Source organism: Anastrepha ludens, chromosome 3 (genome assembly GCF_028408465.1).
Source record: "Anastrepha ludens isolate Willacy chromosome 3, idAnaLude1.1, whole genome shotgun sequence".
Lineage (NCBI taxonomy): Eukaryota > Metazoa > Arthropoda > Insecta > Diptera > Tephritidae > Anastrepha > Anastrepha ludens.
In genome coordinates this window covers 20,654,824-20,681,423 of record NC_071499.1, presented here as the reverse complement: position 1 = coordinate 20,681,423, position 26,600 = coordinate 20,654,824, and the positions used below count along the sequence as shown (strand labels likewise).

At 42.1% G+C, this 26,600-nt stretch overlaps 1 protein-coding gene across 1 annotated transcript in view; it reads left to right on the top strand.

The window, feature by feature from the left end:
• The window catches only part of LOC128857118 (ras-related protein Rap-2b), a 143,060-nt gene that overhangs the window by 97,124 nt on the left and 19,336 nt on the right, over positions 1-26,600 (top strand). The window contains exon 3 of the mRNA XM_054092694.1: positions 6,826-7,057. Within this exon, the coding sequence (XP_053948669.1) occupies positions 6,826-7,057 (232 nt within the window). The remainder of the gene's footprint in view (positions 1-6,825; positions 7,058-26,600) is intronic.

Sequence of the window (26,600 nt, the reverse complement as noted above, 5' to 3'; positions counted from 1 at the left end):
TTGAGCGTCAATACACAGCTGGTAGCGGTCTTTCCACTGCTCGAAACATTTTTTAAACTCATCCGCCGTAATCGCGTTCAATTCGGCTTTCACAGTTTTTTGGATCGCCTCGATGGAGTCGAAACGCCTCCCCTTCAGCATTCTTTTCAGGCGCGGGAACAAGAAGAAGTCCGGAGGGGACAGATCTGGGCTGTAGGGAGGGTGGAGAAGCACCAGAACCCCCATCTTGGTCAATGCAGAGGTGCAGAGGAAGGCGGTGTGCGCCGGCGCATTGTCGTGATGAAGGGTCCAATTGTTGAGTAGGTCGGGCCGAACCCGGGCGACGCGGTTTTTCAGCCGAAGGTCCACTTCTTTGTAAAATGCCGCGTTTACAGTGCTTCCTGGAGGTATAAACTGTTTAGCTTTACGAAAAATTTGATCGAGTAACGTTGCTCCAACGATCGCTGCATTTTCGCCACTGCAAAATCCTAACACACTTTTAAAACAGCTTTCACGCGCGGAACGATGTTGACTGCACCGCTGTTGCCAGCAAACTGGGACCGGTTGCTTGTGGAAGGGGAAGGTCCAACGATCATTTTCCCCCACCAGTCGATTCGGTTGATCGCTTGGCAGACGCTCCGCGCGGGAAGACTCCTTACTTTTCAATCAAACCCTGTATGTTAAGTAGGTTATTATAGCCATAGGAGGTATTGTACCGACTTAATTTCTTCTTCATCTCCACACCTCATGCATCCATTCTGCTGGCTAGGGTGCCAGCAATACCAGTGACCTGTTATAACACCTGTGAGAACGAATCCAAGCAGACATTTTGTCCTTTTCAAATTCAGTTTTGGCCAGAGCGTTTTGAAGATCCGGCAGTTAGTAGTCAGAGATCACTTTCGATTTCTTTCCGCGATTACGCTTAGGTCAATCGCAACGCATAGTTCGTTTAGAGGAATGCCCTCTATGCTCACTGAAGGTCAAGCCAGAGCCTTTCATTACGCACTTATTTCACACACTACATTGCCCTCCACTGCAGCGTAGCCGGGAACCATGAAAGTGTGATGGTGTGTTGTTGAATTCTTTAACACATTTTGAATTGATGTATGTTGAGGTCAGTGCCTTGATCGGTGCTTGACTATCAACAAAAATGGTAAGGTTTTCCGAAGATAAGTTCCTTAGTCTCATCATTCTTGCTGCTTTGTTTATAACGTAGATCTCAGTTTGGAAGACGCTGCATCGGTCTGGCAATCTAAAAGAGCAATTTAAGGATAATTGTTCTGAGTACACTTCCGATTCAGTAGCATTGCCTATCTTTGAGCCGTCAGTATATCATCTGATATAACTATGGTCTGCCAATACTTCCTGTCAGGTACTCTTATTTTATAGTCTTTTTTCAGATATATCTTGGGAACCAGATAGTCTATTTTCGATGCATCTTGCAAGTGTTTCACAGATGGTAGTGCTGATGCATGACCGTGCATGGTTTCTTTTCTTTTCTGGAATACGTAAGATCACTTCCAGTGCCGCCTCAGGCGTCGATCGGAGCGCACCTGTTATTCCTACACAAGCTAATCGTTGGACTTTTATGAGATTCTTTAGGTAGGATAGTGTCTGCACCGCCTCTCACCACACGAAAGCTGCATAAGTCAAAATGGGTCTGATGATCATATTGTACGCCCAATGATTGATATATAGTTTCAAGCCCCATTTTTTGCCAAATTTCCTCTTACAGATAAAGAGGACGTTACAAGCTTTCTTCATCCTTTCCTCGGCGTTCCTTTTCCAAAAAAACTTTGAGTTCAGAATTATGCCGAGGTACTTGGCTTCGTTCGATAGGGTTAGTGTTACTCCTCCTACGAGTATAGACGGTAACTGAAAACTTGGTATTTTATATCGTCTAGTAAACAGAACTAGTTCAGTCTTGGCTGGGTTAACCATTGGATCGTTGAGCTCTCGCCTACTTAGAGAGTTCCTTTATCGCTGATTGCATGAGCCCGATGATGACTACATCGTAGACATAAGCAACTATCTTAATACATTTCTTGGTCATGGTAATAAGCAGAGAGATAGCCCCATCTGTTAAGTTCCTCTGGTAACTGTTTTTCTTAGACTAGTAACACCTGAGTTCGTGGTGATTAGCGTATTGTCTATCCATCGAATAATCTTTTCGTTCGAACCTATGTTCGTCACCGATAAATTTATCGATTTCACATCAAGATTGGTCTACGCTTCTTAGATATCCACAAAAGCTGCCATAGTAGATTCCTTATTTTCAAGAAATTTCTCTTTATGTGTAGATCAATCAGTATTTGAGTAAAGACGGAGAAAGACTAATTAGTTTGAAATCTTTCGCAGTGTTATGGTTCTCGGTTTCCCTGCTTTGGGAATAAAGACCACCCTGACCTCTCTCCATAAATTAGGGATATATACTGAAAATAGGGATTCCCTAAAGATTTTAACTAACAATGAATTAATTGTTCCCATTGACTGTTGTATCATTGGTATAATTCCGGCCGGTCCTCCTGCTTGTAGGGTTGGCAGAAGTTTACTGCCCAGATTACCTTAGTCTCACAGATAATCTCCCTTGTAATTTCATCTATCTGAATTTCAGAAAGGCTAGAACTTTGTAATATATTCGTCCATTATTTGCATCCAGGGAAGTATATATGCGTGAGATATTCAAGTATTTTCTGCCTGGTTTTTTTTGAAGCTGCCATCCGATCTTTGCAAAGAGCTTGGTTTGTAGGGTTCCTTCGAAAGACATTTTCTAAGTCTTGAAATCTCAAATGTGCCCTCCAAGATTCTCTCTTTGCTTTCTTTATTTGCCTCTTAAACGTATTGAAACTATTTCGATAGCAATCCCAACCCTTTGTTGTCTTTGAAAGCTTTGCGGCATTGTAGAGTTTTCTTGTTTCTCTTCCTGCTTACTGAACAAGATTGACGAAAAGTTTCATCTAATGCAGATATCGACCAACTGACGTTATTTTCCAAGTAGGAGACGTTAGTTGTTTCCTCCTCTTAAAGGAGATCTACTTAGCCATAAATTTAGAGAAATTTATGCAATTAGCTTTCTTTGATTCCTAAGTATGTTAAGTATGTCGAGAACGATTTCGGATAGGTACGAGTTTATCCTGCTACAAATGATCAAATCATTCAAAAACCGAAAGATTGATATTAATGGGATATCAGTAAAGGTTTTTAGGTTAGGTTAGGTAGTGCTGGCTGATCTGTAAAAAGATCTCAAGGATCCATTGCGTTACCTGTGCTGCATACTCGATGTCGAATTATTATTTTATGTTATTTTTAATGCACGTCTGCACGAATTTTAACAAGCCGTTCAGCCTTTTGTCAGCAATATTCTTGAAGGAGGAAAAATGTTGATCCTAAGCATATTTGTTGAATCCTTCAAAGAGCAGGGCAGTAGCTAAGTAGATGTCCCAAAGTAGCCCTAGCATTCGCTTTGTTTCATGCGTTACAGGACTAAAGAGAATTTGTGCCGTCAGTACTTCAACCAATATTTTGCAGTCTTTTCTAGAGAGTGAAAAAATAAAGTTTATAGTTTTCGTATTTCAAGTCCGTAGCTTAACTTTGGCAGTTTTGTACAAGGTTGAGTGATCCTATATCGACAGTGTTTGCAGAGCTAGTTCCTCATTCAGCACCGTTTTCAGAAAGAAGAGTGTTGGGTATATGACTGAAGTGCTCAATCTCGGCAGGCGAATAGCAGCCACAGCGAGCTCATCATTTCCTTCTATTTCTTTGTGTACTGGTATCCAGTAAATAGTGACGTGCCCACATCAGCAGAATTCACCCATTGTTGTCTCAAAAAGAGGAGCACCGGTTGAAATGTATGGAATCGAATTGTAGATGAACGTACATTTTCAACACACTAAGATAATATTGCTCATTTAAAGGATAGGAAGAAACAGACGCGATTCCATACTCCTCTTCAAACTTCCTAAATTTTTTTAATAATCTTAGGGAAAAGGAGAATATTGCCTAGGGAAAGAGAATGTAGCTCGTCCTTTTTCAGTACATCCATCCCAAGAATGTGCCATCTAAATCTGGCGAAAGCCGGACAGCAGCAGAGAAATGTTCCATACCATCATCATTCTCCAAACAATACATACACTGTGGATCATCATGGCTATGGTGACCGTATAGCGTAGCTATGAACTGTTCTCCGTAATTTGACCCATCAGGGGTCGTAGCCTACTCCTCCTCTAGGGATTTTGCTACCACCCTCTAGGGCCTTTTAAGGGTATCGATTAGAGGGGAAAGAGGTAGAGACAATCGTCGTCTCGACATATTTTCCTTGCGACTCCATTATCCCTTCCCTTACGAGGGAGTCCATGGGATTAGGTCTAATTGTGGGATGCGACTTCAGGGGGCATAAACTCATGGTCTTCATTCTGTCATCTCGCCTGGTTATACAGAACATTGGCACCAGCACGTTTTTTATAACCATCAGACGGCAGGAAGTGATTGATATGACATTATCTAACGATAAAATATCTGATCATATCACTGGTTGGAAAGTACTGAATTCCCTGTCTGACCATCGTTATATAGAGTTTAGGCTTGCGGTCAAGACAACCTCGACCCTAGCAGGCCGTAATCCCCGAAAAGCGGATTGGACACGTTATGAGGATCTCACATAAAATCCTTGATGTTCTCAAACTCCGAACAATAACGAGGCGAACTTGGTGGAACGCCGAACTCTCGAAGCTCCGGAGAACTTCCAGGAGCTTTAAAAACTCAATTTGAAGGGAACGAACTGCGTACCGTAAACGGAGGAAGGAATATAGAAAGAAAATTAGATCATCTAAATTGAACTCCTATAGAACCCTCTGCAGTGAACTGGAGGAACGGAAGAGTTCAGCACGGCTATGCAAGGTTCTCCAAATAGACCGGATGGCTAGGCTGGGCTCACTGCTCAAAACTGATAGTACTTATACGGACTCAAAATCAGAAGTGTACGATGTTCTTTTTTCAACACATTTCCCTGGCTCCTGGAATGTTGTTGGTCAAAGCTCTATCGGTTTAATTACCAGCAGACGTGATTGGTTCATTGCATCTAGAATAGTTAACGAGGAAACGATAAGGTTCGCCTTCTCGTTTTTCGAAAACTTTAACTCCCCAGGACCCGATGGCTTTTACCCAATCATGCTCCAACAACTTCTGAAAATAATCTTTACGGCATGTCTTGTGCACGCTATCGTGATGTTTGGTGAAAGTTGTCTTTGTTCCAAAGCCAGGCAGGGACAACTACGCTTTATCAAAAAGTTTCAGCCCCATAAGCCTGACATCGTTTATGCTTAAAGGTCTGGAACCTATGGTGGAGAAACACATTAGGATGAGGGTTCTAAGTTTAAACCCTCTCAATGTCAGACAGTATGCTTATCAAAGTGACGTATTCAAGGTCAGTCTTACTTGGGTTCCGGGACATAGAGATACTGAGGGAAACTGTAAAACTGATGAGCTAGCCAGAAAAGGTACTGCTTTCCAACTGCCCAGTGATAAAAGTACCATTGGAAAGAAAAGAACAAAGGAATTGCTCAGTCTCTCAAAAGACAAAAGCTCGAAGGTCGTGACTTGTTTAAACGGTCACTGTCTATTTGGCAGGCATTCCTCGAAACTAGGAGTTTTCTCCCATGAATATTGCAGAAGTTGCAGAGATGAGGAAGAGGAAGAAACAGTCGAGCACTTCCTTTGCAATTGTCCAGCCCCAGCTAAAATCAGAGCAGGTTGTCTAGATAAATATTTTTTTAATTCTCTTACAGAACTGTCTGGCGTGGTGTTGGCATCAATACTACGTTTCATAAGAGCAATAAAATGGTTCCACGAAGGAAGATAAATGAGGTTGGCGCGTAGCACAGTGGTATCACAATGGACCTGTAAGGTCTAAGTGAGTTGGTCGTACAGACCGACTACCACCATAATCTAACCTAACCTGGCCCTAAAATTGGCTCCAAGGCGATTGCACGCTGCAATTGATGAGACATGCATAAGCCAGTTCGTTGCCTTCAATACCACGCTGTCACGGTACCCACACAAGAACACGCTAATCCAACCTTGTAAAGGAGTTAAGACTCGACTTACATTCCCGGACCACTTTGAAAGAGTTGCCAGCCAGCGGTTTCTAGGCCCTTTGGAGCAGCTTGGCTATCACTGCAGACGCTAATTTGAAGTCCTCGCCACCTTTCGCCGATTATCCAGTCTGCTAATTGCAGTATTGAAACACCCATTTCGCACACACACATAATTACATTTTTCTTCTAATTCCCCAAAAGATTTAAGCGCGCTTAGCGCACATTTACCATTTTAATTGAATTTGCCACACAGAGCCATCTCACCTTCAGCTCTTTGGATATAGCTTGCCTACGCATTTATTTGCTGCTTGCCCACACATCCGCTACTACTGACATCGCTGACAAGACCGCGAAACTTTGGCACCATCATAAATCATTTTGCCACAATTTAATTAGAAAATTTAAACCACTCGCCTAGCACAACCCGCCGCCGTGCCCATTTTTTTCTTGTCGTGCGCTCACACACAAAGTGGTTTAAAAGGAAAATAGAGGTGGCTTATCCTGGCCTGTGACATTCAGAGGCGTAGCGCTTTGCTGCATACCCGCGTATCGAACCATTCTAGCCGCCCGGCATCCATGTACTTTTTGCCGTTTGCTGATCCATTATTTAACTGTGACATGTTGTACAAGTTGTTGCTCATATTTTTCTTGCCATTATTTCCATTTTTTTTTTTTTGAAATATTTTTTATAACTACCATTTCAATAACACATTTTTATTCTCTCCGCTTTTTTCTGGTTGCTACATCATTGCAGAGTTGGACGCAACAATGCCGTGGATGACGCCATTGGACCAGCAAACGCACGTCATAAAATCGTTGTTATGGGTGCGGCTAAAGTTGGCAAAACCTCTATAATCACACAATTTCTATACAACACATTTAGCACCAAATACAAAAGGACCATCGAGGAAATGCATCAAGGCAACTTTTCAATTGCCGGCGTTAGCCTGACGCTGGACATTCTAGATACGGCCGGCTCCTATGAGGTGAGTATGCGTGTGTGTGTGTGTGTGTGTGCGTGCGTGTGAGTATGTGCAAATATGGGTTTAAATGAGTTTTGAAAATATGCTTTTTTGTTGTTGTTGTTGCATATTTATGCGTGTGCGCCGTTGCATTGCACATACAAATGCACACCAATGGGCACTCAACATTACTCAGCGCACATTTCGTTCTCCATTATTTCGCTTTCCCTTGTGTGTGTAAAGCTTTGCTGCTGCGCCTGTGTGCGTGTGCGTGTGCGTGATTTTGTCCTGCATTTGTTGCGGTCGGCTGCGGTCACTTGGGGAAACGCGTGTGCTTCCAAGATTACATTGTTCAACGTCAACCGCAATGCACATAAAACACAACCAATTCTTTATGTGGTAATTGTTGTTGTTGCTTTAACATTTGCTCTTACCATTACTGTTACTATTACAGTTGAGTCTGATTCGGACAGGGACCTATTTGGCGAGCTTTTATACTTTATGTTTCCCTTTATCCCTTGCCATTTTTTATTAAATTTTAATTTTCATTATTTGCGGTTTGCGAAAAATCGTGTGCGTGTGTGTGTGTGCTCGTGTGCATGTGTTTGTGTGCTGCTTTGTCTGTCTGCTACCATTTAGCACAAAACTGATTGAAACTCTCTCTTTACTAACAATTTTTTAACGGTATATTCCTATTGTATTTGCCGCCCGTCACCCGCCGCCCATTTACTAACATTCGCCTACAAATATTTTGAGGTTGATTGATAAACAGTTTTGAAGCAGAAATTATTCTTCGAAATTCAATTCAGCTCTTTTCGTATTATTCACTATTCTTTTTATGAAAAAGTAGAAAATATTTATTTTGAAATTTGCTCGGTTAGGCCGCGCTTTGCGGCAGTCAATTCAACTCTGGTTAGCATAGGTCATAGAAAAGGGGCAAAGAAGCTTTGACTATCAACTAAAGGGTTTGCCAATAACAGGTGTTATTTTGAATATCTGCTATTTCGGTAGATGTCGCTTTTGAAGCTGTCATTAAAAAAAAATCGAGCGATACGCGCTTAAACAACGCATTGAAATTATTAAAATTCACTATAAACCTGGTGAAAATTTGGCAGAGACGGTTCGTAAAACTCGGGTCGGTTTTTGGGTCATCGTGAATCACCTTGTCGACCGCAATACAGAAATTGGTGAACAAATTCGAATTTCGAGCTATTGGGAGAAGTTAGTGATGTGAAGAATAAAACCTGTGCACGTCGCTCAAGAATATCCGAAAATCGAAAATATTGCTGTTGTAGCCGAAAGTGTTGAAGAAAACCAAGGTTTGTCCATTCCTCGTAGTTCCTTGGAATTGGGCTTTCCACAAACGTCATTACACCGTATTTTCCATAAAGATTTGGGTCTTAGGCTTATAAGTTAAGGCTTATAAAGTCCAGTTAACACAAGAACTCAAGCCGGCCGATCATCAGCAATGTCGTGTCTGTGCTGATTGAGTCGTTGAAATGCATGAAAATTATCCGTAATTACATTGAAAAATCATCTTGAGTGATGAGGCCTATTTCCACTTCCACCTCGGTGACTTCGTCAACAAGCAAAATTGTCGGATCTGGGGCTCAGAATACAACATATCCAAGAGTTATTGCTGAGAAGCCTCTCTATCCTCAACGTGTGACTGTTTAGTGCGGCTTATGGTCCGGCGGAGTGATTGGACCTTACTTTTTCGAAAATGAAACTGAAGCAACAGTTACGGTGAATGGATTGCGCTATCGAGAAATGATTTACGATTATTTATGGCCGAAATTGGATGGTATTGATCGTTTTTTTTTTTCAACAAGACGGCGCTACGTGCCACACAAGCAACAAAACCATTGATCTTTTACGGGAATAACACCTCTTATTGTAAAACCCTTTACAAGAGGGGTCCGCTTTACCTACAACTTCAACGTACCTCCGAAATTCCTAACAGTAAAGGCATTGACGAGACTGAAATCTTACAGATAAAAATGGACATTGAAACAGAAGCTGATGTATATAAGCACAAGTGATCAATTTAGAGGTAACGGATTTCAAATTGAAATAAATCAACGAAATTTCAAACTGACTGGGCAATCTTTATTATTTTTGTGCAGAACCATTCCTGACATTTATTTTTAAAGGTAATCCCTTTCAATTCCTTTCGTTAACCGCAACTGCGCCATAATTCGACCATCCGTAAACACCAATTTTGAATGACGCACTGGAGCACTTCGGTCGGTATCTCGTGAATATCTTTAGCAATGTTGGCTTCAAATGCCTCAAACGAAGCTGGTTTATCCACAAAGTATTTAGACTTTACATACCCACACAAATAAAAGTCTAAAGGTGTGATATCATGATATCACACGATTTTGGTGGTCAGTCCACTGGTCCGTGACGAGCGATAACGACGCAACGACGAGGCGCAGTCCCATTGCTTCACGGGCTGTATTGCAAGTAGCGCCATCTGCCGTCTTGTTGGAACCGAATGTTGTGGAGATCACGGACTTCAACATCAACTCCGACATCAAAAAGTCGTTTATCATGGCGCGATAGCGTTCGCCATTTATTGTTGGCGCTACTCTCGTCTTTGAAGAAATATGTACATACGAGGTATGGTCAAAAAATAAGGTGAATTTTTAAATTTCTTGAGCTACTTACAGTCGACTTTCGATTGGTGCACTCGTCTCGAAGATATGTTCACGGTTTGAGTTTGCTTGTGAGAGGCATAAATAAGACAAGTATTTTGCGTGTTCGGCGATTTTCTGCGGAAAAATGCATCAAAGAAGTTGCATCAAATTTTGTGGTAAAAATAGAATTAAATGCTCAAAAACACTTGAAATGTTGACAGTGGCATACGGTGAGAGTACCCTGAGTCAAAAAAATGTTTTCAAGTGGTTAAGTTTTTCATAGACGGTCGAGAAGATGTGAATGACGACGCTCGCTCTGGACGCCCTAGAAAATGTTGAGAAAGTGAAGAAAATTTATTATAGATAATCGTCGAATCGCAATTAGAGAAGTTGCTGAGAATGTTGGCATATCGGTCTGCTCATGCCCTGCAATCTTTTCAGAAATTTTGGGCATGAAGTGTGTGGCAGCAAAGTTTGTTCCAAAATTGCTGAATTTTTACCAAAAACAACGTCGCACGAGCATCGCTCAGGAATTGTTGAATGATGTCAACGATGATCCGGATTTGCTTCAAAGGGTCATAACTAGTGACAAAACATGGGTATATGTTTATGACAGCGGAACCAAAGCCCAACCATCCCAATGGCAGAGTCCAGGAGAGCCAAGACGAAAAAAATCACGCCAAGTTCGATTAAATATCAAGGTTTTGCTCACTCTTTTCTTCGATTAGCATGGCGTAATGCATCAGGAGTTCCTTCTACAAGGTCGTACGGTAAATAAGAAGTTTTACCTTGAAGTTATGCGACGTTTGCGTGAAGCAATACGATAAAAACAGCCGGGATTTTGGAAAAAAAGCATGGCTTTTTCATCATGATAATGCAGCTGCTCCCTCATCTTTGATTGTGAGAGATTATTTGGCCAAAAACAACACTGTTATCATGCCTCAGACGGCGTTTTGCGACGATTGAGCAGCTAAAAACCGAATCGCTGAGAGAGCTCAAGGACATACCAAAAAGTACATACCAGAACTGTTTCCAGAATTGGAAAAAACCCTGACTGGCGCTGGGGGGGACTAATTTGAAGGAGATAAAGTAGAAATTGATGAATAACTAAATATTTTTGAGAAAAATTAAAATTCCCCTAATTTTTTGAACACACCTCGTACAGGCCGCTGATTCCTCCAATCCATAGGATATACCAAATGGTTGTTTTCAATGGATCTAATAGCTGTCCTTGAAATTTGTTTATTGACGTAGCCGTTAAGCCAAAAATGGGGCTCCTCGCTGTACTCCATAAGTTGGCCTGAGCGCGCGCTGAGTACTTTTCACAGAGCGTCGATTTTCGTAATACAGTTGTACGATTTGAGACATAAGTCTTTCTATAATTAAATGTGAATGAATACAAAAAAAAATACATATTTAGTTTGACAGTAGTCTCATGGGATCCTATTGGAAGAAGTTCCTTCAATCTGATCACCCTTTTTAAAGTTCCTGTCACACCTGCTATCCCCCTTAGGAAGTCAAAATAAATTGAAAAAAAAAAAACAACAAATAAGGCCATATGAGAAATTAAGAGTCCATTTTTGTCGATCAGTTTAATCTGCATAGTATTGATCTGCAGGCAAATCAAACGCAGAAAGTGGCGATGGATAGGACACACATTGAGAAAACCACCAGATAGCATCACGAGAATGGCACTGGGCTGGAACTCGCAAGGGAGCAGAGGTCACGGTCGACCAAAAACACTTGGAGAAGGTCAATGCTGCGCGAACTAGCAGATGTCGACATCTCATGGGGCGGTGCAAAAACAACAAAACAGAACCGTGTACGGTGGAAGAGTCTTGTCGAAGCTCTATGCTCCCGAGAGGAGTGAACAAGGAAAAAAAAATTGATCTTTAGCAACATCTTAAAAATGTGCGACAGTATCAATTCCCAGCTATTAGGCGACCAATTGATATCGTCATGGCGCACAGTGGTACAAATTTCATAAATAACGCGAAGCTTTTTATATGTGAAAGCAAAACACGGAACCTCTTTTGGTCTTACTGTTGCATAATTGAACTAAGATGAGACCCGTAAATTGTCTTATAGTATTGCTCCATGCCAACCATCTGCCGTTCGGAGGCGGTATGAATTATAAATCACTTCATTTGTAGAATAGACGCATAACTCAAATAGGAGAAGCAGTTCAGCCAAATACCCAGAAAAGGGTGTACGCGCCAGACACTTTTACTTTTTATGGCATAGCGCATTTCTAATTAATAATTTTCGAATTTGTTTTTTAATTTTTTTTACATTCTACCTTAGAAGTGTGAATTTTAATTAAAAATCCTGCATACTTCTTTTAACTAACGAGATGCTTGCCTCAAATAAATTTAAAATAAAGTAAAAAATACTCGCCAAAGGTGTCCAAACGTAAGGCATCTCATTTGATTTTCCGGATATAGGCTTTTAATCTAAAGCGAAAAAAAGTCATTCTCGTCAAAATAACATTTGACGTGAATCACCCTTTATGCATGGACAAGCATTGGTGCATTGAGCTTTTGTGAAAAAGTGAGCAAATATTTCATGCAAATTAATCTTTTTACGCCCAAAAGCGTTGATCTGCGCGTATTTTAATTAACATATTTTGCACGTTCAAGCGAATACTAACAATATTTAAATTCATTTAAAATTAATCAATGGCACGCCCAATTAATTTCGTTTTAAAAATGCACGCTTTTGCATGGACGAAGTTGAAAAAAGTAATTCTAGCAAAAAATAGCTGCCGGCAAGATGAGCTGAGTGTGAAGCCTAGAAAATATGCAACCGCAAACTTTTTAGTGTAAATATTTTATGTGTGGTATGAATGGCTATATACAGGGTGCATGCGGCATTTGAGGACAACTTAAGAGTAGAACTAATTAGGGTTTATTTTGAACAAAATTTAAAGAAACTTCACGAATTTTTTACACAATATTAACTTATTATATATGAATAAAATCATTCAATAAAATTACTATTGGCTGCAGCAACCTCCTCGATCCGGGTCGGCAAGCGCTTGCATGCCCGAATCAAATGCTCTTTATTCATATTGGCCATAACGGTATCAATTGCAGCCTTCAGAGAAGAAATGGTGTTATAAGGATGCTTATAGGTTTCACGCTCAACAACTATGTGATCATGGAAATTTTCAGCCAGCCAATCCTGTGTCGCCATTGCTTCCTGTGAAGCAACAGAGTCTTGCAGAAAGGTGCATGGGCTGTCAGCGCATATATTATCAATCCAGGGTTACAATAATGTCTCTAGACCCTCGATATATGCAGCAGAGTCCACTCGAAATCCTTAAGGCGTAAAGAAATGTAGTGGCATGAAATGTCAAAGCTGAAGAAAGCAAGTAAAATTGATCAAACGCTCTTTGGTTTGGCAGTCGACAGATTTTTAACAATATTTTACTTTTTGTACTTTTGTACTTTCACTTTTGTGTGATATTCCTTTTTTTACTTCTGTGTGATACTCCTTTCAGCGTGTTGCCTCAAATACCTTCTCTAATTCCCAATGTTGTGAGACGATGAAATATTGCGGTTAGCATCAGATGCCAAGTCTGCTAGACATCCTAAGAAGTAAGAGTCTAGACATCGATGTCGCGTTCCGGCGAGGAGAGGATAGTGGGAGGGAAACCGTGCAAAAATTGTCACTTCCTCCTCGTTCCAGCCGTAACGACAGAAGCTATTGGAGAGAAATCCCATACGTGTCTCGTTTGTTCCCATTAGAGAGTGGCCTTTGGTGACACCAGCCACTATTGATCCAAAACTTCTTATTTTCTTCTTCTTCTTCTTCTTCTTAATTGGCGTGATTATCGCTTTAGCGATTTTGGTCGAGTTTAACAAAGCGCGTGAATCGTTTCTTTCTCGTGCTAACCGACTACAGTTGCATACATCAAGTGAAGCCAAGTCCTTGTCCATCTGATTTTTCCAACGCAGAGGAGGCTTTCCTCTTCCCCTGCTACCACCAGCTGGTACCGCATCGAATACTTTCAAAGCCGGAGCGTTTGTATCCATTCGGACGATATGACCCAGTCAACGTAGCCCCTGTGTCTTTATTCGCTGCCCTATGTCTATGTCGCCGTAAAGCTCATACAGCTAATTTTTCCATCGTCTGCGATACTCGCCGTTCTCGCCATCACCAACGTGCAAAGGCTCAAAAATCTTCCGCATTATCTTTCTTTCAAATACTCCAAGGGACGCCTCATCAGATGTTGTCATTGTCCAAGCTTCTGCGCCATACGTTAGGACGGGCATAATGAGTGCCTTGCAGAGTGTTAGTTTGTAACGTCGTGAGAGGACTCTAACTCTCAATTGCTTGCTAAGTAGCACCAGTTGGCAAAAGATATTCTGCGTTAGATTTCAAAACTGACATTGTTATTGGTGCTAATGTTGGTTCCTAAATATACGAAGCCCTTTACAACCTATAAATCATAATCAGAGACGTGGGTGCCGATACGCGAGTGTGCCGACTGTTTGTTTGATGGCAAGAGGTACTTCGTTTTGCAACCATATAAACAGTAATATTAGAGGTTAGTCTCTACCACCACTTGATGTTTTCATTCAAGGAAAGCCCTTGAAGGTCATCTGCATGCTGAGACACATCCAACGATCCTCGCCATACCCCTTAACTCCATGTCATCCAGAGTCGTGCTGGGCCGTGTGTTGCTTCCAGAGGCTCAAATGTGGTCAAACTCTGAAAATGAGCCCGCAAACACTGTTTTCGTATTTTCACGGATGGCTCCAGGACGGAGCACGACTCTGGCTCTGGGGTCTACGTGGAATCCAGCAGGACACAACTAGACTTTGCTCTTGGAATGCATGTATTTGTGTTTCAAGCGGAGGTGTATGCGGTTCAAGAAACGATGAACTTTGTTGTGGAAAACCGATGGAGAGGCAGATCTATATGTGTCAACAGCGACAGTCCAGCTGCGCTCATGGCCTTAGACAGCTCCCCAACCACTTCAAGGGTAGTCGAGTCCTATACCCAGGCTGAACTATGTCGGTAGACCTAAAAGCCTGATGCTAACATGGGTTTTGAGACACGTGGGTATCGCGGGTAACGAGATCTCTGACTATTTAGCCAGAATGGACTCTGAGGCCTACTTCCTTGGCCCGGAGCCCATTTTGCCACTCTCTTCTGCAGCCATGAAAGCTGCGGTTAGCGAACGGGTTACTCTAACCCACGAGCAAGCTTGGCAGGCTGAGAAAGACTGCAAATGGACAAAATTGATGTTACCTGTCATGCCCGACTTTCTATATGCAAAGCAAATGGAAAAGGTGGTCATCTCATCCCCGCCTTCGCTCGAATCAGGCTTGAGGTCTTTGGCAATGATGTGTTAAGAAGCGACCACCTTGGCTCCTTGGCACCACAAGATCTATTCAGATTTCTTCGGAGGTCGCTTAGATTTAAAGAAAGATAAAAAGGGAACCCGAGTGCAGTACAATGGACGTAATTGTGTCTGAGAGCTGTACTTGCTAGTCTGTTCCGACAAAAAAAAAATATTAGCGGTAAATGTGGAAAAATCACAAGAAGCTGTCACAACAAATCTATGGATGACCTAAAAGAAATGATTTATAAAGAGAGTATGTGAAATTAAATTAAATGAAAAAGAGGGCAGATTTGCACCTTGACTTTAAGGTCTTTTGTGACCTCTCTACCCATCATCTAATCCGGCTCTCTCGATGCACCTTATATGGAGCCGGGTTCAATTTAGTGTCTCTGCGTATCTTGTGCCCGTAAATGAGGTTATGTAGTAAATTGCAATAATACTCGTAGTCCATAGAATCCTTGTAGCGGAAACCTTGTCTTCTTCTTTATTAGCCAACTCAACTTCGAATGTTTGCATTACATCAGAAACCTAGACGATCAGTATAATTAGAAACAGTTTAGAACCTCAAAACGATTATCAACTCAGCCCATCGTGAGACAGAGAAACCGTCCAGCAGGCTTCAGAAAAATGGGTTCCCAGAATGCACCTGTCCCAGGATTTAGATGGGTAATCAGAAGCAGACTTTTTAATAAAGTTAAATTCCGCAAATGCTCTTAAAAAGCAAATACCGAAAGGTAATTATTTTATAACATTTTTGAAAGCAACTCAACCGAGGGTGGGTCCCTTTGTTGGATGCTTAGCCGAGCTCCTGCTCCTATTTGTGGTGTACGTCTTGCTTCTGTTCCACTAACGGAGGTACCTACAGTCAGTTTTAAACCGTCTGACTCCGATCCACAGATGGATATTCTTATAAGGAGCTTCTTCGTGCCAGAAATTTACTCGGAGATTTTTTATCATTTGAAGTTTCATGCCCACAGTGGATCTCGAATCTAGGCGCTTCGGTATTGTAGTCTTGCGTAAACTCATTCGACTACGGCAGCGGCCACCCTTTGCACCGGGAATTATATGACAAAGCTATTTTACAACATAATAAAAAGAAATATGCATAAAATTGTCCACACAAACTCAATTGGCATGCAAATAAAATTTGTTTATCAAAAGCCCACAAAACACCAACAGAAGCCAAAATAAACGAAATCAAATTAAATAGAAAAACGTTGGAGAAATGTGTAAAAAGTTCTACCTTTCACGTAAATATTTATCTTGAAAGCATTGCAGCTGCGATAAAGTAAAAAAAAAAAAAAAAAAAAATTATGCATCCCTACACAGCAGCCTCTGCATGCAAAGTTATTTGCACGAAGCCCACCACATGCGCCAGCAACATAAACAAATATTTCACAATATTATTCGCTCATTCACACACACGCACTTACACATATACACGCTCTCATACATACATTAACACATGTGCTTATTTGTAAGTAAAAACTGAACAGTTCAAATGACAAACGAAAAGCGCAGTGGGAAAGTTTTCATTTGTGCAACGATTGGCTGCTGTGGACGCAATCATTCGCTTTACCATTTTGTTATTGCTACTGTCGCTGTTGGCGTTTTCATTGTTACAGCAATTACACTGACAGCTGCTCTGGCAATCGCCAACCTGGCGCGCTTGTCACTCAACACCACTGTCACCGTCACACAGTCACAGTCACAGTCACAGCCAAAGCCAAGCAGTCATAGTAACCGTCACACGCGCCGCGCCATTGATGACCTATTTTTTGTAGGACAAATGCCGCTGACAGCGTGACAACAACATTGCGCAACCGTCGACATTCAACTGTCAGCAACAGCAGTGGCAATTACCAATGCATACAAGCACACACACACACGTACTCACATAAACGAGTGAATGCGTAGCGGTTGTAAATGGTGTCATAAACGGAATCAATGCCACCCCCAACGCTCGAGCGGCTAATGAATACACTTTGTATGGCATTGGAGTTGATGGTATAACAGTCGCATAAATTTTGCATTGTTGCAACAGTTGCAATACATGGGGGTAATAAAATATGGGTATGTACGGGGTGTTTTCTTAAGAGCTTGCGAAGTTGAAACGGTAATGCAAAACAGAAAAGCTGTGGGGGAATGAACTTTATCATTGAAAATGCAGTATTGTGAGATGAATAAGTATGGAAGCCCGTACTAGAAAATCGGCATAATCTGCATGTGGCTTTTCGGGCGCTGAACTTGCCAGAAAATATAGAGAAAGAAAGAAAGCAATGAATAGGGCAATAAAAGGGCAAAATTATTAAATGCCGAGCGCCGTAAAGAATATCGTAAAGGAGTAAAAAGGAATATCAAAACTTTGTAGCCATTAAAACATAAACTCGGAGTTAGCCAATCAGGGCAAAAGTAAGGTGAATTTAGTTGTAAAATAAAAAATCTTTATTTATTCTTGTAAATCAATTTCATCCCCTTCAAAATAATCCCCTTAGACTTATGCCAACGATTTTTCCAATCCCCGAAACATGCCAAATAGTCCATTTCCGGTATAGCCATCAGCACTTTCTTCGATTCAGCTTTTATCTCCTCAATCGACTCGAAACGCGTTCCCCGGAGTGGTCTCTTGAGTTTTGGGAATAGCCAGAAGTCACACGGAGCCAAATCAGGTGAATACGGTGGTCGCGGAACGATATGCGTGGAATTTTTGGCGAAATGGTCACGAAGAACGAGTGCAGTGTGAGTCGGTGCATTATCGTGATGCAAAAACCAAGAGTTGTTGGCCCATAATTCTGGTCTTTTTAGACGGATTGCTTCACGTAAACGACGCATAACGCTCAAATAATATTCCTTATTAACAGTTTGGCCAGGTGGAAGGAATTCATAGTGCACCACACCACGAAAATCGAAAAAAACTGTCATCATGACCTTTATTTTTGAACGACTTTGACGTGCTCTTTTCGGTCTGGCCTCGCCTTTAACACGATATTCGCTTGATTGGTCGGTTGTTTCACGGTCGTAAGCATAAATCCAAGTGTCATCTCCCGTAATGATGCATTTGAGCCTGTCCTGATAGCCTGAAAGCATTGTTTCACACACATCAACGCGACGACTTTTTTCCAAGAAATTGAGAGTTTTCGGTACCAAACGAGATTTGACTTTTCTTTCGTAGGCCCAAATGGTCTTTCAAAATGGTTTTCACAGATCCTTCTGATATTCCGATCAATTCAGTAAGGTCTTTAACAGTCAACCGACGATTTTTGAGCACTAACTCCTTCACTTTATTGACGTGTTGGTCCTCTGTTGACGTCTATGGATGGTCGTCCGGAGGCTCCAAGTCATCAACACGTTCCCGACCCTCTTTGAAGTCTTTGTACCACTTATAAACATTTTTCTGCGACATGGTCGAATCACCAAATGCCTTCTGTATGCTAAACGTTTCCGCAGCCGAAATTTCATTCCGCAAACAAAATTTGATGGCACTTCTCTGCTCAATCAAATCAGACATTGTAAAAATCGAAAAATGCACTCTTGGTCGTTTGGTAAACACAAGCGTAAATGTATTACTGATAATGACACTCACATGAAAGTTGGCCCAGATGTTACTAACAGTACTGCCAACTCATCAAAAAGATAACTAGAGCGAAATTTTAATCCCGCGAAGTTTGACAAATAAATTCACCTTACTTTTTGCCCACAAGCGAAAGTCACTGCCATAAAAGAGGAACTTTCGGTAATAAAAACGAGAGAGTTATTCACAAATGAAGTATTCATATACTCGGACAGTCAAGCAGGAAGAAAAGCGGTAGAATCTACAGGGTGAACGATATGAAGTGTTACCAACTTCACACTGCTTGTATCTGTAAAACAGCACACGACATCAACGTCAAAATTGTTCTAATGACAGTTCAATATATTGTTTATAAGCCATCAAAAGCATTTGCGTCCCAGTTTTGTCGAATTTTTTTTTTTTTTTGTGATGGAATTCAAACGTTATATTTGGCTCGAAATTCACAACCAGCCATTGTTCGTGAGCTCAGTCAGCTCACAGTGAATAAAATGTTTATGTATTGCAAGCGTTACAATCATACTGGTAGCATTGCAAAACGCTATGGAGGTGGACCAAAAAAAACCGCAACAACGCCAGAAACCGCAACAACGTCGGAAAGTGAACGCTCGACTTGAACGAAATCCACGTCCCAGTGAAAGAAATATGGCCAAAGAACTGAAAATATCGCAAAACAGCATTCGGATATTGTAAAATGAGCTCAAGGTCATGGCTTACAAGTCCCTAAAAGCACACGATCTTTCACCCCAGGAAAAAAAGTTCGGTGCGAAAGAGCAAAGGAGTTGTTGCGCTTGCACGAACGTGGCGAATTTCCTAACATTGTGTTTTCTGATGAAACAAATTTCCCAATTGTGCAGTTCATAAACACTCAAAACGTCCGTGTTTACTTGACCGAACGCTTATACGAGAATTTGAGCCTACGTATGGCCACTCGAAGCAATTTCCCATTACAGGTAATGGTTTGGGCTGATGGACGCTCTCCAACGCTCTTGCCCATCGCTGGCTACTACTTTTCCCCATCTATCTGGTAGATCTCGTACACCGTCGCGATAAAACTGTTCGTCTTTTGAGGGTATCCACGGATCAAACCATTTTTTTATGTCTTCATATGAATGGAACTGCTGGTCAGCTAGACCATGTGCCATCGATCAGAACAGGTGATAATCGGACGGCGCAAAATCTGAAGAATATGACAATTGGGGAACGACTTCCCATTTCAGTGTTTCCAGGAAGGTTTTAACGGGTTTGGCAACGTGAGGCCGAGCGTTGTTATGCTATAGAATCACTTTTTTATGCTTCTCCGCGTATTTCGGCCGATTCTCGCGCAGTGCTCGGCTCAATCGCATCAATTGAAGTCGATACCCCGATCCCCAGTGAAGGTTTCGCTTGGTTTTAACAGTTCATAATGAATACACCAACTTGGTCCCACCAAATACAAAGCATAACTTTCGCAGCGTGAATATTCGGCGAAGGCGACGACATAGAAGCATGACCGGGCAGTCTCCATGACTTTATTTTCTTTGGATTGCTTTAATGAATCCATTTTTCATACCCGTCACGATGCAATGAAGAAAACCCTTCGTTTTTTGCCGCTGGAGCAGTTGTTCACAGGCGAAAAAACGACGTTCAACATCCCTTGGTTTTAACTCATAAGGAACCCAAGTCCCCTGTTTCTGAATCATTTCCAAAGCATGCAATCGCTTGGAAATGGATTGGCGGGTGACTCCTAATGCTGAAGCAAGCTCTTCTTGCGTTTGACACGGATGCTCATTGAGAATTGCCTCCAAATCAGCGTCTTCGAAGGTTTTTGGTCTTCCTTCACGTGGACGGTTGTCAACATTAAAATCAATCTCGGCACGTTGTTTCACTTAAAGCAGAATAAACTTTTGTAGCTCTCGACGTGCTTTAGCCGCCGTTTTTTTCGAATGAGCTTACCATGTGAGTCCTGCGCACGGCCCTGACAGGCATACCTTACCTCGGGCAAATTCTAACGCCTGACCCACTGGGGGGTCATTACCATTACCATTACCATTACATGGAATAGAGGTGTAAAGACCTATCTTTTTTTGAATTTCGCTCTTGCTTGGAAGCAGCGAAGTTGATGCGGTGGTAAAAGGCGCTAAAGTCACTAGATTCGTTTACAGGTGGACGCCGCGGGATGGTGTACTTTCACCCTTGCTTTGGCTAAGTGCTACTGACGAAGTTCTGACAATCTTAAATAAGGGTGGGGCTAAGATAGTAGCAAACACCGATGTCTTGGTTCTAATGGTATCGGGGCCGTTGCCCTCAGTCATGCCTGAGATTTTAGAAAGGTCATTGGCTGTATTCAGTAAACTCTGACAAAACGGAGCTGGTACTATTTATCAGAAAATATAAACCTCCACACTTTAGAGTTCCCAAAGTAAACAACCACGTTTTTCTGCTTTAATTGGAAGTTAGGTATCTTGGAGTGATACTTAATTCCAAACACCATTGGAAACTACAGACTGAAAATCGGGTAAAGAGGACCAGCACAGCTTTCTACTACTGCAAATCTATGTTGGTCAAAAATTGGAGACTCAAGCCACAGGTCGTGCTTTGGCTGTACGAGTACAACGTAGTGCTTCTGCCAATTTTAACGTATGGATGCCTGGTTTGATAGGAAGCTCTTCGGAAGGGCTATAATATCACTAAACTGGAGAGGGTGCAAAGAACTGCATGCATTGGCATCACCTAAGTATAAGGAATGTCGTTTTGCACTTACTTGCCATCAATGTTTACGTTGTTTCCATCGCTGCTCAAAGTGCAGTCAGGTTAAAGGAGGTTGGCCTCTAGAGGCAATCTCTCAAGGGACATGGTAGCATTTTTGGGCAGTTAAACCTGTATTTCTCTGAACTTTGGACAGTCCTCTCTATCCGCAAACAGGAGTTTGAGGGTTGTGCCTGGGCTATCACGCCAATTAGGCAGGATTAGAATAGGCGGGAAATCTGCGCCGAAGCTGATACCTCTGTCTTCACTGATAGAGTCGGCTGCAAGATGGATTCGGGAATCGAAGCAGGGATTTTTTCTAAATCAGCCAATTTATGTATTTCCTTAAAATTTCCGAATACTGCTAGCTTAGGTAACGTGGCAGCGAGGGAGAATTTTAAATTTTGTGCGATAGTCAAGCCGGGATCAAGGCTCTAAAAATGTCATGGTGTAGATCCAACTACTCAACTCCTGAAAAGAGGAGATGAAATCTCTTGGTACTACAGGTTGGGTTCCGGAACATAGGAGCATAGAGGAAATGAAATTGCTGATAAGTTTTCCAGGAAGGGGGCTGGATTGGTCACAGACACCTCCTATCCGGTCATCGGCAGCCTACTCATTATTTTTAAAGGGGAATTGCACAATTCATTTTTCAGGAAAGTGTAGAAAAGATGAAACTCCATTTCCTCATGTACTATTTCGAAAATCCTGTAACCCAAGTGCAATAGACGGAGGGATCGGAAAGTTATGGGAACTCTACGTCATTCAATTTGCAAGCTCGTGGCTGTGTTTATCGGTAATTGAATGATCGGCTCACATGCGGAAAAGCTAAGTTTACCATTTAATCCCTATTGCAGAAGCTGTGTGGACCTTTCATAGAAGGAGAGTGTTGAACACTTTCTTTGTAAATGTCCGGCCGCGGCAGCCAGACGATTAAAGGCACTGGGTGCTCCTTTCTTCAACAGTCTGGGGCCGTGCGCCAACCTAAATCCCATCAATCTTCTCCATTACATCAACAGCTCTGGCTCGTTGTAGATATCTGCCTGTTGGAGGGCTCGTAATGGTATCAAAACAGCGCTTTAGTGCTACCTCGGACTGGTATTTCAACCGTTTCCCCTACCTTCCTACCCAAAGCTCATGGTGTAGTATCAAGCGGCCTACCATTTCGCTTACCTACCTACACACGGGGCCAACTTTTGAGAAAATAGGACTAGCAGTGAATGAAAGATGGCATAATAAAACCACCCACAGAATCGCCCAACAATTGTGACCGACTGTCAGTGCTGAAAGCACAAAATCTCTGCTAAGCCAAAATAAGCATAGTCTTAGCACACTGATTTCCGTTATAACGGGGCTCAGAGGATGGGCCTGACAACGCTTGACTTCTGCAGAATCTATCTAAATGAGGAAGATGAAGAGACGATCTCACACCTTCTGTGTCATTGTTCTGCTCCATCCAGACGCAGATTCACCACTTTAAATGATGTTGAGGACCTCAATACTATAGATATCAACGATCTTCTAAATTTTTTGAAAAGTTCACACTGGTTTTAGGAGAGATAAGCAGAAGTTTCCCACTCGGCATCACAATGGGCTATGAGCGTGAGTGTGTCCCATCGTGGTCAGTTGCTACAACTTAACCTAACTTCATCTCTTATTAGCCTACCAACCCTTCTAGAGCCGCACGAGTTTGCCGGTGCAATGCAATTTCTACATTTAAAATTTGATTAATTCATTCGGTTTTAAAAGTTTTCAGACACAATTTTTAACTATTAGCCCATGGCAGGCAAGTCTATTAATATACTAGGAGGATGTTTTTTTTTTTTTTCAATTCACTGCCGCCCGGCAAAGTCTCATATGTTACATGCACTTAAACACATACACACATAGGATACGATACTTTCTTTCGACCTAATCCAGGCCTCTATGTTGGCCTCAGATATGTGGCGTAGAAAATTTTTTATTAGTTTTATTTGTACAGCCTGATTTCTCAGTGGAGCAAGACAATCGATGAACAGCAAGAGCATTTGCATACGCAACATGCATCCATATGTACGCTTTTGCATACATACACAACTCTCCATGTATGTAGTAGTGCGTACGAACCGCTATAAACTGCATGCAGAAAAACCCAACGGCGATGAAGAAGTTACGCCACTTTGGTTGATTGTGACTTTTGTTGAAGCTGAGTTGGTGAATTGGATTATGAATTGCTGAGTGGCTGCACAAAGCATTGGCAAACAAACGCAACAAGGCAACATGGAAGCACCCACTTGCGAATTCACACAAGTAGTAGCGGGAGCCTGCAAGGATCCCAATTGGCAGTGAACTTAAAACTACAACTAGATTTTTTTTCGGTGCAAGCAACTGGTGATCTTTGGTGGGCGCGAACTTCTTTTCGGATAGTCCGAAACTAGTACTAAATTTTATTTATTCATTTTAGAAGAAAAAATTACGTTTACTTTAATTTGAAAATACATTTCCTCTTTTTCATTGGCGCGATACCTCCTTAAGCGATTTTAGCCGAGTTTAATAAAGCGCCTCAGTCGTTTATTTCTCGTATCAGCCGGCGCCAATTGGAAGCACTAAGTGGAGCCAAGTCCTTCTCCTCTAACTCAGAGGCGCGTTGCGGTGATTACCATTCTTCATAAGGGTGTTGAGGCGACCCACTTAAGCCTGGAGGCTGACAAAATATCAATTCCCGAATCTCGTGGGTTTTCTCACAGGACACTATGGGCGAGGAATGTATGCTGTCAGACTTGAAATTACCTCTAGACCTTTTTACGTTGGATGTATAGAGATTGAGATGGAACCATCTCAGCACCTTCTCCTTAGCTGCGCTGCTCTGGCGGGGTTAAGATCCAGGCATCTTGGCTCTTACTTCTTTGCTATGCCTGCTGATATAGCTGGATGCATTTTATCAGTAGCATTAAGCGCTTGACGCTAACGCAGCATAGTCATCGTCCAAGTGTGCTCATTCCTTGGGCAGCAATTCCAATCTGACCTAACCCTGGAGGCTCATTATGATACCAATAATTTGAATTCAAGTTCCCTCTTCTAACCCCTAGTGTGCTGAAACCTTTTCTTGTCTCGGATCAACGATAAAATGTTGTGGCTGGCTACCGATTCTAAATCTGCTACTTCTCCAAAAAAGTACCAGTTCAGACTGCAATATCACGTCCCGACAATACCGGGATAGTGGGAGAGAAATTGTTCAACACTCGTCCTTCTCGTTCCGTAACAGAAGTGCACACAATTTCTATGTGTACTCATTAGGCAGTGCCCGGTGGTGATATCAACCACTTACTAATGGTCTAGATTGATGAGGGGCCTAGTTCTGTGCTTAGTCTTTCTATGACAAATCTGTTTACTTATCTCACAAGTGAGCTCCGTGGTCCCTCCACTATTGGCTTACGTGATGTCGACCAATCTGATCCCGAGCTTGGAAGGAATGACCTCATATTGGCCAGAATTGAGGGATTTAAGATCAATTTCCAGAGATGTTTCGGTGAGCAGGAACCCAGACTACGTTCGTGTTACGCCAGCTCATTCAAAGTAGCCCCACATTCAATTGTTACCTTGAGAGAAATATTATTGCATAGTAGAGATTTTATGGCAGCTTGGTTGTCACGAGTAGTTGGTGATCAGTTGTGCTGCAATAGACGTGTTCCCGACTTTCAAAGTCATCTCCTTTGTACTTATTAACTAACTCAGCGTGGAAGACGCTGCAGTAGTCGGTGGCCGTAGACTTAGGTTTAGACACAGCACTTCTTAGTGGATGTCACTCCCGAGGCTATTATTTATTCTTGAGCCGTCAGTAAAGATAGCCACTGATCCTGAGTCAACGACCTTAGTGTTAACCCATTCACAGCTTTCCGAGATTTTTATTTTCAAAGCGGACTGTGGAGGAATATAATTTAGCTCCTAATAAAAGTGAAATCTTTCCAGGGTAGGCATGCATTCAGTCTGATTGCTAATTGCAAAATATGCCAGAGAAGGTCTAATAGAATCTGAAGAGCCTCGAGATAAACTTGGATGTTTTCCGTTTAGCTCTTGGATACTATACTTTCCAATGTTGGCCACTAAATAGTGGCACCGTAGAAGAGGATAAGTCTCACAACCGCATTGAACAGCCAGTGCGTAAGGCTCGGTTTTAAACCCCATCTCCTACCTATAACCGTTTTGTATGTATAAAATGCCGCGATTGTCTTTCTTGACCTCCCTTCGATGTTTCGGTTCCTGTTGAAGGTTTACGACCTGGATTAATGCCGAGATACTTTACCTCGGTAGCAAGCGCAAGTCACACCTCATTCAGTGAGGGTGCCTTGAAAGCAGGTATTTTGTATTTGTTTGTGAGTAGCATCATTTCGGGTTTTGTGGCGTTGACACTCAATCCACTGCCAAGCAATCCAGAATGTAGAGAAGATTTTGTAACAGTTCGCTCACAGCTGGGAGATGTTTTTCTGATTTTGTTAATGAAATATAGTCTGCACTCCTCCCTCAATTAAAAAAAAGCAAAGTATCGGATGAGAACTGCCTGCTCTGATGACCCATCCTGGAAACGAACTAAGGGTTATGATTTAAAAGCATGCACTTGGAATGTCCGGTACCTTAATGGAGAAAGTGCCTCTGCCCGCCTGGTTGAGATCCTCGCGAGAGCAAAGGCTAACATCACTGCCTTTCACGAAATGCAATGGATGGTGCAAGGCAAGAAGAGTATTTGATCTTGCTATTTTGCACTAAGTAGACAATTGAGAAGTAAAGTCCTCTCTCCACGAACAAAACTAACACTCTACAAGGCTCTCATTATGCGTGTCCTATCGTATAGCGCAGAAGCTTGGGCGATGAAGTTTCAGTTGGAATGTTTGAGAGAAAGATTCTGCGGAAGATTTTTGAACCTTTGCACGTCGGTGACGGCGAGTATCGTAGGCGATTGAACAACGAGCTTTATCAGATTTATGACTACAAAGACGTAATGTAGCGAATAAAAATCCAGCGGCTGCGTTGGCGTTCATGTCGTCCGAATGGATAGAAACGCTCTGGCTCTGAAAGTATTTGATGAGGTACCAGCTGGTGGTAGCAGGAGAAGAGGAAGACCTCCTCTGCGTTAGAAAGATCAGGTGGAGCAGGACTTGGCTTCACTTGGTGTGTCCAACTGGCGCCGGTTAGCAGGCGAAAGAAACGGTCAGGCTCGCTTTGTTAAGCTCGGAGTAAGAAGAAAAATAGCGTTCGCATAAGCGATGCCATTACAGCCAGTATTTTACAAATTTAAGAGTA